Source organism: Chiloscyllium punctatum, chromosome 16 (genome assembly GCF_047496795.1).
Source record: "Chiloscyllium punctatum isolate Juve2018m chromosome 16, sChiPun1.3, whole genome shotgun sequence".
Lineage (NCBI taxonomy): Eukaryota > Metazoa > Chordata > Chondrichthyes > Orectolobiformes > Hemiscylliidae > Chiloscyllium > Chiloscyllium punctatum.
Genome location: NC_092754.1, coordinates 4,983,765 through 4,998,377, shown reverse-complemented (window position 1 = coordinate 4,998,377; position 14,613 = coordinate 4,983,765). Strand labels below are relative to the sequence as shown.

The 14,613-nt window shown below is 43.2% G+C and overlaps 1 protein-coding gene across 14 annotated transcripts in view; it reads right to left on the bottom strand.

Annotated features, from left to right (window-relative positions):
• casz1 (castor zinc finger 1) overlaps window positions 1-14,613 on the bottom strand; it is a 390,214-nt gene that overhangs the window by 19,557 nt on the left and 356,044 nt on the right. For 11 of the 14 annotated variants that reach the window (XM_072586051.1, XM_072586065.1, XM_072586057.1 and 8 more), the window contains 3 exons: window positions 12,599-12,747; window positions 9,492-9,699; window positions 7,762-8,016 (listed from right to left, as the gene is read on the bottom strand). In XM_072586051.1, coding sequence (XP_072442152.1) covers window positions 7,762-8,016; window positions 9,492-9,699; window positions 12,599-12,747 — 612 coding nt within the window. The remainder of the gene's footprint in view (window positions 1-7,761; window positions 8,017-9,491; window positions 9,700-12,598; window positions 12,748-14,613) is intronic. The other 3 variants (XM_072586063.1, XM_072586064.1, XM_072586066.1) reach the window with 1 other exon arrangement.

Below are 14,613 nucleotides of genomic sequence, written 5' to 3'. Positions count from 1 at the left end.
TTTACTCCCTCCACCACCAGGCTGGAAGTGTGTACCAGCTACAGGATGTGTTCCGGTGACCGGTCAAGGCTTTTTCAACAGCACCTTCCAAATATATAACCTCCAGCGCCCAGAAAGCGAAATGAAGCACGGGGTGCATGGGAACATCACCAAGTGTCTCACACACATGGCAGATGGAATATAATGTACAAACATGAGGTTAACCACTTTGGTCGGAGGAACAGATGTGCAGAGTATTTCCTAAATTGTAAGAGGTTGGAAAGTGTAAATATACAAAGGGCCCTAGGTGACCTTGTCAATAAATCACTGAAGGCTAACATGCTAGCTATTAGGAAGGCTAACGGAATGTTAGTCTTTATTGCGAGAGGATTTGAATATAGGAGCAGTAGTGAAGTCTTGCTTCAATTGTATTGCAGCTTGATTAGACCATTCCAGGAATTTGGTGTGCAGTTTTAGTCTCCTTATCTCAGGACAGATATTATTGCCATTGAAGGAGTACAATGAAGGTATTGTTCATAGATACCGGCCAGTCCTATGAAGGAGAGATTGGGCAACTGGCACTTTATTCTGGAGAGTTTTGCAGAATGTTTTTTAAAAATTAATTCATGGGATGTGAGCATTGGCTCGGCCAGTGTTTATTGTCCATCCCTAATTACCAAGAAGGCAGTTAAGAGTCAACCACATTGCTGTGGGTCAGAGTCACATGTAGGCCAGACCAGGTAAGGATGGCAGATTCCTTCCCTAAAGGACTGCAGTTTCCTTCTTTAAAGGCCATTAGTGAACCAGATGGGTTTTTCCAAAAATCGGCAATGGATTCATGGTCATCATTAGACTCTTCATCTCTGATTTTCTTTTAAAAATTGAATTAAAATTCCACCATCTGGTTGGTTGCCCAGAACATTAGGAGAAAGTGAGGACTACAGATGCTGGAGATCAGAGTCGAAAAGTGTGGTGCTGGAAAAACACAGCAGGTCAGGCAGCATTGGAGGAGCAGGAGTGTTGATGTTTCAAGCATAAGCTCTTCCTCAGGAACGTGGAGGGGGCAACATGCTCAGAACATTACCCAGTCTCCAGATTAGTGATTCAGTGAGAAGACCACCAGTCCATTGCCTCCCCAGGTGACAGGTGATCTCATTGAAACCTACACAATACTTCAAGAAATAGACAGGGTAGATGCAGGTAAGAAAATGTTTCAGCTGGTTGGGGAATCTAAAATCTCCAAGGGTTGTGAACGTTTGGAATTCTCTGCCACAGAGGGCTGTGGAAGCTCAGTCTTTGAGGATGTTTAAGGTAGAGGTTGATAGATTTCTGATTATCAGCAGTGTACAAGGTTACAGGGATCATGTGTAAAAGGCATTGAATTGTTTGATCAGCCAGGATAGTATTGATTGGTGGGGAGGAGTAGATGAGCTGAATGGCCTACTCCTCTTCCTATCATCCCACCGTGACTACATAGCGATCATTCTTTCATCACGACTGGGTCAAAAATCACAGAACTGCCTGACCATTAGCACCTTGGGAGGAAATTTAACACAAAAGCCTGCAGCAGTTCACAAAGAGGGTGTTGTTTACACTTAGTTAAAATTCTGATGTACTGTCTCAGGCTAAGGAGCTGATCATTTGGAACTGAGATAAGGAGAAGTGATCTCGCACGTGGCCTCTGGATTTTGGAATGCTTTACCCCAGAGGATAGTAGGTGCTCCATTGCTGAACACATTTCTGGAATAAACAGACATTTAGACTCTTGGGAAATCAAAGGGATGTAGAGAGCAGGTAGGAGAGTGGACTTCAAGCCCAATGTCACCTATGACTTGGGCGTCTACTAATTCTTGTGTTCATAAGGTAAAATGAAAAGTCTCAGACACTGCTGCCCAAATCCCACAGAAAAAAAAAATCAATGAAATTATTTGCAGATCAATCTTATTTTTTTTGTTTACAAACTGGAACTTGTCACAAAAAATGGGGATGACTTGATGTCAAAAAATTACTGTTTAATTCTTGAAGTATGATTAGGCACAATATAAATGCACATTCTGTCTTTAAGAGGTATGTAAGGTAATTGCAAGTCTCCCTCTGTAAAGTCCTGGGCGTCCCAGTACAGAACTCCCAATATGTGGTGTAAAAGCACTGGACTGGGTTAAGAGAGTAATTGATTGTATTACTGAATGCTACAGGTTCCAGCTGTTGCTAAAGGGCAGATGTTATGGAGATATTTTCAGAAAATTTTAATCATTTATGAAATGTTGTAGCAAAACCCATGTGCTTTCTTTCTCTGCCATAAACACAAATAATAATAACTCACTCTCACATTTGCATAACATTTGCAAAAGGTTTCAATATGTTCTGTATTTAACTATTGTAATAATGTGGAGGCAGTTCATTTTGATATTTTTGTCACGGACACCACATGAGGTTTCGTTTATCACACCAGAGGTTTGGGTGCATTATTGGGTTGTTGCAGTTCTAAGGGTGGGTGTTGATATACACGTTCAGTAAACACACAGCAGCACACCAAAACTCATTCTCAGTGTCATTTGCTTTTCTCACCATACCCCAACACTCTCCTCTGTTCCTTCCCCACACCCCCCTCCCCCACCTCACCCAATGCTGCTGCTGCCTGTACTAAAGACGTAGGGCACTTTAGACAGAATCTGCAGCACAAGAATAGGCCATTTGGCCCATCTGGTATATTCCAGCTTAGTTCAGTAAATCTGCTTCACTTAGAAGCCCAGATATTAAGTGTTAGCAGGAGAAGAACATATTCAGAGCTGGAGCAGGCCATTTCGTCCTTCAAACTTGCTTTGCCATTCAACAAGATCATGGCTGATCCTTGAGCATAACTTCACCTTCCCACTCAATTCCCATTCCCTTAAGCCCTAAAAGTCTATCAATTTCAGTCTTGTGTATATTCAACAACTGGATAATTGCTGAAAGATACAGTTGTAAAGTCATCAGGAATAGAAGAAGCCCTTCTTCCTTCCTGATGAAGGGCTTCTGCCCGAAAGGTCAATTCTCCTTCTCCTCGGATACTGCCTGACCTGCTGTGTTTTTCCAGCACTACACTCTCGACTCTGATTTGCAGCATCTGCAGTCCCCACTTTCCCCTAATAGAAGAAATACATTCAGCTTATCTATGTTGGTATACTTCTCTTTCAGATATATTCTGACACAGCACTGCTGCAAATGGGACTTGAACCCAGACCTTCACTGGTGAAGAAATACGGTCACTACCTCAGCACTACAGAACTTCCTAAATGTTTTTCATCAACCTCTTCAGGCTTTTAATGGCACACCTCCAGGGAAATTAATGAACCCTGTTCTCCTGGCCCAGTGGTGGGTCATTGCCATTGTGTCACTTATATTGCTGTATTGGTCTGGAAAGAGCTAGGAACTAACTGGCCAGGATCCAATTGTTTGTGTTGTGTTCCAAGATATCACATTCATGGCTGCACTGGAGAGTCATGTGTTATGTAAAAGGACATGAGTTTAAAACAATCTTCTTACTAAGCTGTGTGTTAAACGTAGAGAGTCCTCAACTTTCCATGACTGAAGTGTGGTTCATTCTAATACATGGGAACCACAACGCTTGCTCTCTGCATGTAATCCCATCAGGTCAACTGATCATAATACTTACCCTACTCTCACTGAATTTTCAAATGGGTGCAGGGCAAAGGGTGGGTCAGGGGGATTTACTAGATGTACAAATTGGGCTGGAAACCAAGATCAACTCTTCTGGGCCCTTGCACTGGGGGGTTAAACAAACTGTGCTTGCTCTGCATCTCCATGAGCACAGGACCTAACATGGCCCTGAGTAGCAAGGAGATCCAGTCAGGATCTGCACCGGATGTAACACTTCACCTGATTGGGTGATGCAGAATCAAAAACCCACACTTTCTGCAGAATCACGGACAATGAAAGAAAACTGGGCAAAGACATCTAATAGAAAAAGCAAGTTGGGGAGGCCCCTCAGTATTGGTTCCACCTCAGAGCACACACATCATCTGCTAACACTCTGCGGATAACCTTGAGCTGGCAATACATAGCTAGACTTTCCAGATCAACGACAAGACAATTCTGTTGACATGTAGCAGAACTATTCGCTGATTCTTTATACTGCCTCTAACAAATTGCAGCTCTTGCAGATTATTTTCCCCTTACCTGGTCTTTGTAACCCAACCCCACCACATCACTCCCACCAACTATCATATATGAGGCCTTTGTGTCTTCCTCCATTTGTACTTGCCCAGGGGTGAATAATGTCACACTGAGCAAAAACATATTGGGTATCAGAAGAATGCTCTACATTGTGATAATGACTTTGCGTTTTAGAGATAGAATCATACAACATGGAAACAGGCCTTGGATGTTTCTGTCATGTTGTCTTGTTGTTGTGATTAGTCCATATTTCTCACATTGTTGTGGGAGATAGCCCACATAATTCAGATTGTGTAAAAGGTTTCAATTAGCATTTCCTTCTCATTAAGAACCTTGTCAATCAATCCCTGTGTAACTGTGTCTAATAATTCAATGCAATGATAAAGGTTTAGCCCAGACAATGGAGCTCAGTTTCCCCATCTTTCCACAGAAACAGAAAATGTATACATACAGTACAGAAACACAAGGAGATGATTTATCCCATCGAATATGTTCAAAGTTGAGGCAGATAGATTTTTACTCAGTAACAGTTATGGGGAAAAGGCAAGAAAGTGGAGTTGAGAATAATCAGATCAGCCATGATTTGATTGGATGGTGGTGCAGACTGATGGGCTGAATGGCCTACCTCACCTCCTACATCTTATGGTCTTATGTTCCCCTGTGTGCCAAGCTAAAACCCTTTGGATGTGGTCAATGGTGGAGATTGAGCAGGTCCCCCCTGCATCATTTCCTGTGTCAGCTCTGACAGAAATAGGCATAATATTAATTCTCCACAAGTCAACATTCAGGCAGCATCACCTCTGCTTGCCATCTACATTGGCTCCAAATTTGAGCAATGTCTAAAATTCTCATCATTGTCTTCCAATCCTTCTCCGACTCCATAAACTCCTCCATCTCCATAAACTCCTCCAGTAATTGGCATTCCTCTAAATCTTGTCTCTACTGTATATCTGCTTCAAACTGTACTGTGATGTGGCTATGCTTTAGCTGTGTTAGCTCTAAGGTTGGAGTTTCCTCACTGAACCTGTCTGTTTCTCTGTCTGCATTTCATCCTTTAAGCTGCCTCATTAAACAGATCACTTTGACCACGCTTTGGGTCACCTTCCCTTGAAATTTCTTATGTGGTCCAATGTCAAATATGGTCTGATAGTTTTCCTGTGAAGATGACTGGGATGTTTTACTCCATTAAAGGTGTTATATTTATGTGCATACATAATGATTGTCAATGATTGAGGAATAATTGTTTTTTTTTGGTAAGCAGCCAAAGGAAATGGAATTGCAAGGGTTAAACTGGGGCAGAAGCTCTAGAAATGTCCCTCAACTAATGGGTCCTGCGACATCTGAAATTATTCCAAAATGTGACTGGGTCACACAGCTCAGTAATGTCAAATCCCATCAATGGATAGAAACCTTAAACCTCAATCCTGAAGTGTTGTTTACAAACTGAAAATATTGAGATTTGAAGCTGATACGACACACATTCCTGGGGAATACTGACTATTTTCAGCATTTCCCAACTTTTCTCTGGATGGACCATAGCCTGTCAACCTTTAGACTCTAATTAACCGCAAAATTTTAACATTTAAAAGGCATCTGGATGTGTTCATGAATAGGAAGGGTTTCGAGGGATTTGGGCCAAGTGTTGGCAAATGGGACTAGATTAATTTAGGATATCTGGTCGGCATAGATGATTTGGACCAAAGGGTCTATTTCCATGCTGTACATCTCTATAACTCTATCCATTGCTGGATCTTCCAATGGAGGAACTGACAGTTCTTTATCTCTAGACTTTCCTCTTCAATTCCTTCCATTCAGTCTCTTTTGCCTCATCTCCACCTTTCAAAGCCTTCTCAAAATAACTTGCCAACAAGTTTTCATTCTCCCTCTTCAAACCACAAACCCCATGCTGCATGGACTGGTGTCTACTCCTTCCTCTTGTATAGTGCAAACAGGGGATGTGAATATACACACATTGGGAGCAGGAGTAAGTCCACTCGGCTCCTCAAACCTACTTCACCATTCAGAAAGCTCACAGTTGATCGCCATACTCCACACTCCTGCCCACCATGGCTGTTATTCCACCCCCACTCTGCCCCTCCCCATGCTCTATCTGGCTCAGCTTTCTAAAGACTCTGCTTCCACTGTGTTTCAAGGAAGAGAGGTCAAAAGAATTTAAGTGAGTCTTGGATAAGCACATGGAAGATAGTACAATGAAGGGTTATGTCGGCTAAAAGATCAGCACAATATTGAAGGCCAAAGGGCCTGTACTGTGTTGTACTCTTCTATGTTCTAAAAGATTCAGGGCCCCCACATGAATAAAACTCTCATCTTCTCCATCTTAAGAGTTAACTCTTTTATTTTTAAATGGTGACCCCTAATGGGACATTGGGTACTAAAAGATCCATACAATTCGGTTACAGTTACTGCAATAATTGTTTGATGACAATGACCAACAGGTAATTATTAAGATGCTGCAACATCTTTTTTGGTCTCCAAGTAATCTCTAGAACTCCCTCCCTAACAGCACTGTGTGTGTTCCTACACCTCAAGAACTGCAGTAGTTCATGCAAGTTGCTCACCACCACATTCTGTGCAGTTACAAGGGAATGGACAATAAATGCTGGTCCAGCAAGTGACACATCCATGAATGAATAAAAAATGTTGATAGATTTACAGAATATTATGGATGCCAAGGGTAAAAACAAAGAAAGGGAGAGGAACTCAGTAGGTCAGTAGTATCTGCATTCTGAAGAGTGGTCCCTGAATCTGAAACATTAACTCTTATCTCTCCACAGATGCTGCTGCTCAGTTTCTCCAGTGTTAATTCTTATTCTTACTTGAGTTAACCGACTTGACATTTTCAACAGGACAACTGATCTGACCATAACTGGTCACATTCTCAGGGTAAAACCTGCCCCTGAAGGCTTAACCATAAACCTTTAGGGCATTGGACCAGAGATTTAGATTCAATTATGTCCTAAACCTTTTTCAATATATTGTGAAACTGAACACATTTCATTTGTGGCTCTGTTATATCAGGGATTCCAGTCGATGTTTTGAAATTGTTCATGGGATGCGAGCATCGCTATTAGAGCCAGCATTTTAATGCCCATCTCTTGAGGAACTGAGTGTCTCGCTAGGGCCATTTCAGAGGATAGTTAAGAGTCAACCACCTTTCTGTGTGTCTGAAGTCACATATATGCCAACAGATTTCCTTCCCGAAAGACACTGGTGAACCAGACAGCGTTTTATGACAATTGACAGTAGTTACATGGTCACCCCATTTTAATTCAATTTCACCATCTGCCATGGAGGGATTCCAACCCTCATCCCCAGAACACTAAGTCAGGGTGTTGCATTACTAGCCTAGCGATGTTAGCACTACTCTATAACAGACTGGGCTGACAGAGAAGTGTATTAACCCTTCTAGGCCTTTTACAACCAAAGACCTCTTCACTCTCCCAAACAGGGAGAGGCCACTCACTGGTTAATTTGTAGCCTGGAAGCAATGATTAAAAAGAAATTTCCATTACATTTCACATGAACAGCGAACGGGCCCCTGCACTTATTTTTTTCTGTCAAGTGAGTAAACCTTGTTTCGAATACCTGCAGCGTCCTGTACTATTGGGACATCACTTTTAATCGGGCTGGGAGCAGCAATGATCGGGCTGAAACCGGGCGTGCTGGTCGGTATGACAACATTCCTGGTGGTCCCCAGATTCGTGCTGAGTAGAGAGAGACAGGATGGAGGGAGGAGAAATGACAGTGAAGGAGGGGGAGCAGGAGATGTGAGCAGGGCTGGGGGGAAGGATGGAGATGGTGCAGTGTGGACAGCATCAGCAGCAGTAGCGACTGGACAGCCTAAAGAAATATTCAGAAAAGCAGAAGGAGAGAAACAAAAAACAAAACTGAAATGAAATCACAGCCAAGCACCACAGTGAAAAAAAAGATGAAAATGGAGATGCAGTTAAAAACTGTCAAGTTAAACCAATAACAGTAAAGAACGATGCAAGATATACAGCTGATGTGGTTTGTGTGCATGTTCTACCTATAAATGGTTTGGGGAAGGTCATGTATTACAACACAGTATCCAATGACCAGTACAGCCTCTCTCTCTTGCATAGACATGCTGGACAGACTCATCACCCCAAAGGAAACATGACCCTGGCCAAAATACACCCACTCACCTCATTCCTGAGCATCCAGGTGTTCTATGTTATTACTCAGCTTCTGGTATCAGTTGGTTTTGGGCAACCAGAGGGTCCTGTGCTTCAGGTGTGTCCCCCCCCCCCCCCCAGTTCTAAGCAGTACAGGCCACTGTACATTCACCTGTTTGTCTGCTTAACTTGAGGCACATCACATCCAACACTGAGTTCCACCATTTCAGATCATTACGGCAGCTCCCGCTTATTTGAACTGCACGTGGTCTCTTCTGCCTTCCACCAACCTTTGCTGTTACTATTTCCACCCCTTTCCTTGCCTCGGGATTGGTTGGATGGTCTAAGTCCTTTGCTGTCTGCAGTCACAGATCTGAAACTTTGATTCAATCACCATTCTCTTCACGGTTAAAAAGTTTCCTCTTTCCTCCAACACTGTCTATCCCGATGAGTGATGTCACTGTATTCTATTTATAGATCTGTCTGTCTAATTTACTCCCAGCGTACTACTTTCAAAGCTTCACTGTCCTTCTAGGAACCTGCTCAGAGATACTTAGTTAGTTATCAACCTGTTCAGAAATATTATGACACAGCTCTGAGGGTAGCTCAGTTGCTAGCACTACTGCCTCACAGTGACCTGGGTTCAATTCCCACCTCAGGCAACTGTCTGTGTGGAGTTTGCACATCACCTGGGCAGGTTTCCTCTGGGTACTCTGGTTTCCTCCCACAATCCAAAAATGAATTGGCCGTGCTAAATTGCCCATAGTGTTAGGGGCATTTGTCAGGGGTAAATATAGGGTCTGGGTGGGTTACAGTTTGGAGGGTCAGCATGGACTTGTTGGGCTGAAGGGCCTGCTCCTATACTGTAGGTAATCTAATCAGATGAATTTTAAACTCAGGGCTTCCTGCCCCAGGGGTCGGGACATTGCCACTGTAGCATGCCACTCTTTAAGATAGTGTCTAATCAACCTGTTGCAGAGATATTATGACACACTGCTAGAGCACACGGGTATTGAACCCAAATCCACTGACTCAGAGGTGGGGACACTACCATTGCGCCACAAAAGCCTCTGGAAGCTGCTGATATTTTGATTAAGAATCCCCTCAGTGTGAGATCACTATAGAGCTTGTTAACTTCAGTATTCTATCAGAGAGGGACACATGTAGCAGATGCCTCACCAGTTGCACTGCTTTCATTTCCGATGGGCGTACTCGTGCCGCTTCGGTCTGGCACTGAAGACTCCGAGGAGAGACCCGCAGGGCTTGTACCGGCTGGGTAGTCCATATACTCGTCTGTTTCAGTGTCCATCATGTTGGGTGTCGAGCTCATTGCAGAAGAGCCGGTAGCAGCAGCCACATTTCCCAATGCCTCGTCACACCTGGGACCCTGACAACAAACACAATGGTAGTCAAAGAAAAATCAACTGGATGAACGAGCCAGGAGACCAGGGCAGCCTCTTAGGAGCTACTCCTCCCCTGGTGTGCATGGAGTGGGAACCCAGCTCTGAGGAAATCCCTGCCTTCCCAAAGATCACTGCTCATGTTCTGACTCTCCCATTGTAGCAACCAGATGACCCAGTCTGATCATTTGGACACAAAGGCTGGATCGTTAACGACATTCTAGGCTGAGATCGATAGATTTTTACTCAGTACGGATAATGGGGTAAAGGCAGGGAAGAGGAGTTGGAGATTTTCAGATCAGTCCTGATCTCATCGAATGGTAGAGCAGACTCGATGGGATGAATGGACTACTTCTGCACCCTATGTCTTATGGTCTTGCACATTCAATGTGGAACACAGCTGTTGGTATGGCTGCTCAATCACCATTTCTGTGAAAAGAAAATTATTCTTCCTAATATTTACTTTCTCACAAATTATCATCAATATTTCCTGGTCATATTCCCTTGGTTCTGTTTGAATGGATTATCAGGGTTTCCGTAATCTGTCGGCTTTTTTTATGTCAGTGAGGTACTCTGTCTTAAACTGCAGAGGTGATGTTTTTGTTCTGACAGGCCGAACTGTATCTGAGCCTCCAGTATACTGTCAACTCCACAATTATCTCCAGTTGTTTATGTCTGGATAAATTTGTTAATGCCTTCGTTTGTGGTTAAGGATAAACAGGTAATGACCACTAATTGCTTGAGCACACATGTATAGCGAGTAAGAGGCTGTGGGGTCATGGTAATATCAGTCACTAAACTAGTAATCCAGTGGTCCAGGTTAATGCTCTGGAGCTTGAATCTCACCATGGCAGATGATGACATTGGAATTCAATGAAAATCAGGGATTTAAAAAGAAAACTAACTAAATGGTAACCATTGTAAAGGGGGATCTGTAACAGTGAGAGGAGCTGAAAGACTGAGTAGTCAGTAGTCAAGGAAGCTGTTTGTGTATCACTGGCTGGTTTAGATCCAGATTGACTAGTGTCTAACCTCCCCTTAGCACCAGCACATAGTCCTGATCTTCAGGAGGATGATAGTCCATCAGTGCAGTACTCTCTGAGCTGCAACAGTGTGAAAGGAGCTGTGTTGCTGTAATAGAAAAAATGGCAAGGTCTGGAAACCAGGCTGCCAATGAAGACTTGGTGGCTGCCTGTGCAGTGTCAGTGAGGAGGGGTAACAGCCACGTGTTTGGAGGGTGGTAGGGTGGGGGTGTGGGCTAGGTGGCAGTTGGACAAGGAACAATTGTGTAAGGCCTTCGTTTTCCAATCCAGTTGGGCAGAGTAGAATCAGGTGCTGCTCAATTCATTTGGAATGACCTCCTAATTGTGAATTTCTAGCATGGGCCACAAAAGTCTCTTGAACAGTCTTCATTTACTTTCCTCTGAGTTTAGAGGCTTCACAAACTGTGAGATTAAGAACTAACAGCTTTCGATCAACGTGTGTGTGGAGTGAAAACAGCTGCTGGTGGTGAGAAGTATTTAAAAATATTCCCATTGACTTTTGAAATTGTGCGTAGCTGAGGTGGGGTGGGATGTTGGTACTGGTTGATGGGGGCTTTATTCTAGACTCCACACCAAGGCCTTAGACTACTTGATGCTGACACTGGGGCAAAATGCCTGACATTCATAGCATGTTTGGGATAGATGGATAAGGTCGCTAGGGTGGCATACCTGCCTTTATTAAGCAAGGCATCGATTGCAAGAGTACAGAAGTTGTGAGGGAGCTGTATATAACTTTAGTGAGGCCACAGCTGGAGTACTGTGTGCAGTTCTGAGTGCCAGCCTATAGCAAGAATGTGACTGCACTAGACAGAGTGCCCTAGAGCACTGCCTGAACTGGAACAATTCAACTAGGAAGAAAGACGAGAAGGCTGAGGTGGTCATGATTGAGGTGTACAAAGTTATTAGGAGCACAGGCAGATCAGACAGGAGGAAATGTTTCCTCTTCATTGGGGGGACATTCACCAGGGGACAGTGACTTAAGGTACGTGGTAAGAGGTTGAGAGGGGATTTAAGGAAGAATGTTTTCACCCAGAGGGTGGTGGGTATCTGGAACTCACTGCCTGCAAATTTTTAGATGAACACTTGAAATACCATAATATCCAAAGCTTCGGGTCAGGTGCTGGAAAAACAGTATTAGAGATTTGATAATTGGTATGGACACAATGGATCTCTTTCTGTGCTGTGAAACCTCTTTGACTTTAAGAATTCTCAGCTTTGGAATTTTGAATGCTCCAGCGAAAGATTCTAATGTGTCTTTATTTGTTCACAGGTGTTCTAGGCTACTTCTGTACTTATTGTCTTATCCCTAACTGTCCTGCAAAAGGTGGTGGGGAGCTACCTTCTCAAACCACTGCAGTCCTTGTGGTTGGGTACATCTGGGAGAATTCCAGGATTTCAACCTAGTGACAGTGAAGGAGCAGTGAAATATTTCCAAGTCAGGACGGCGAGTGACTTGGAGGGGCAACTTGTGGGAGGTGGTGTTCCCATGTATCTGCTACCCATGTCCTTCCAGATGGTGCAGTTTGCAGGTTTGGCAGGTCAAAGGAGCCTTGGTGAATTACTGCAGTGTATCTTTAAGACGGTACACATCGCAGTGTGTGAGGAGTGTGTGAGGAAGATCATGGATGGGGTGCCAGTCAAGTGGACTGCTTTCCCAGAAGGAAAAAAGAATAGTAAAACATGGCAAATAAGATATATTTATAATTCAAAATGAAGGTCCAGGTAGACTAGCACATTCATGTCTTAGCATTACTGGTTTGTTTACTGGCTTGTCCCCTCTCCTATGTAGGGATGAGACTGGCGCTGATTAATTGATTTGGTTTAAACCAAAGGCAAGAGTTACCTGATTGGGAATCTTGTCAAAGTTTTTACCCAGCATTCTTCTCATGTGCTTGCGGGAATGTGATGTCATCTGATGCTTGAGCAGGAAGGAGAAATGGCAGCCCTCACGGATGCAGTGGAAGTGGCTGTTCACCTGATTGTACTTACAACCTGTTGGCAGGGGAGAAAAAGAAGGGGGGAAAGGAAAAAGAATGAATAATGCAACAATAATACCTCAAGAGTAGAAACAGTGTCAGGATGGGAAGGTATTGGTTCACCTATCGCCATGGAAACCAGTCTATGGAACAATGATGTGTCATCATGTTGCTTTTTTTAATGTCCCCAGTACATTGAAATGCTCAGACCAGTAAATAAAAGTAACTGTGGAACAGGAGACCTCTACGCACTAATAACACAGGTAACACCAGGGGGTCTGTTTATAACAGTTGCCAACGATAGAATGACCTGGATCGTGCAGAACTGCATGCCTCAGAAACCTTGGTGTTTATGGGATCAAGCTGTGGGGAACTGTGCAAGATAAACTGACATCCCTTTTTGCTTATACAAACCAAATCTTTTTTATAATTGGCAACATGTCACTCTCTCCCAGTTTGTTATTTTCTACTTTGACTAGTTCCTTGCTGCTGCAGATTTTGTCCTCAGCAGAGAATTAAGCTTTGTGTATTGTTTCACACTTGTATCTTCTATCAGCTTCTGTTTTTCAATCAAGTGGTGAATCAGCCGTCATGTTTGTAATCAGCCTTGGCTCTAATTAATAAGGTACTGATTTTAGCACAGGCACATTCATAAATGTACCAAAAACCCATATGAAGGATTTGAGGTGGAAGAGAAAGAGTGATTGAATCAACACTAGCTGCTTAAGGCTATGAGACATTCTGCTTTTTATTGGGATTATGTTCTTCTGGGAAAGGAAAATGAGTTGCAAGGATATTTCTATATTCCTATCCCTCCCCTTGCAAAAATTAATGGAAATAAGTTTAATTTCCTCCCCACCACCAGAACCACCACCCATTTGCTTTGCTCCTCTCCTCCAGCCTGGCTTTGTCCAAGATTGGCCTTGAATTCCAGGATTATAGATAAATCTCACAAGCATTGTTACAAGAAAGGTCCAGAATAGGATGAAATCATAAGGGACCATTAAAAAAAAGTGCATTGTTCTTTCAATTTATTCAAAGCATTAATAATGCATTGGTTACAAAAGTTTAAGCAATGGGTTGTTTATTTGAGCAGAAAGGTTAGAGATTACATTTGTGATAACCTTCCAGGAGTACTTCCAATCAGCAATCGCTATCCTGGAAGTGAGGAAGCAGCCTGATCTCATGAGGCTCACATGCTTCGGTCAAGAGGGCATAGGCCTCAGGCTTCTTAATTCAGTCACAAGTTTCATACCTCAGACCTGGGCTTAGGCCTCAGGCTTCTTAATTCAATCATCAGGGATACAGGTTAGCTCCACAACTAAACCTTAGTTCTTAATCAGTCATCAGGGACATAGCTCAGGCATGGGCCTAAGGTTCCTTTAGTCATAGAACATAGAATAGTACTGCCTAGGAACAGGTTCTTTGACTCCCATGTCTGCGCCAACCACAATGCCATTCTAAACTAATCCCATCTGCCTACAGATTGTCCATATCCTTCTATTCCCTGCTTTTTCATGAGTCTGACTAGCTGCCTTTTAAACATTTCTATCATATCTGTTTCTATCACCTTCCCCAGCAGTACGTTCCATGCAGATGTCCACAACTCCAACAGTTTTCATGTCATCTGCAAACTTACAAATCAGACCACCTACACTTTCATATTACAAATGACAGGGGTCCGAGCACTGATCCTTGAGGAACATCACTGTCATAGACCTTCAGTCAGAAAAACTCCCCTCCACAACTTCTCTGTCCTATATGATCAAGCTAATTTTGCATCCAACTTACCATCTGACTTAATATACTGGACCAGCCTATCATGAGGAGCCTTGTTAAATACCTCAGTAAAATCGACATAGACAACATCCACTATCCTATC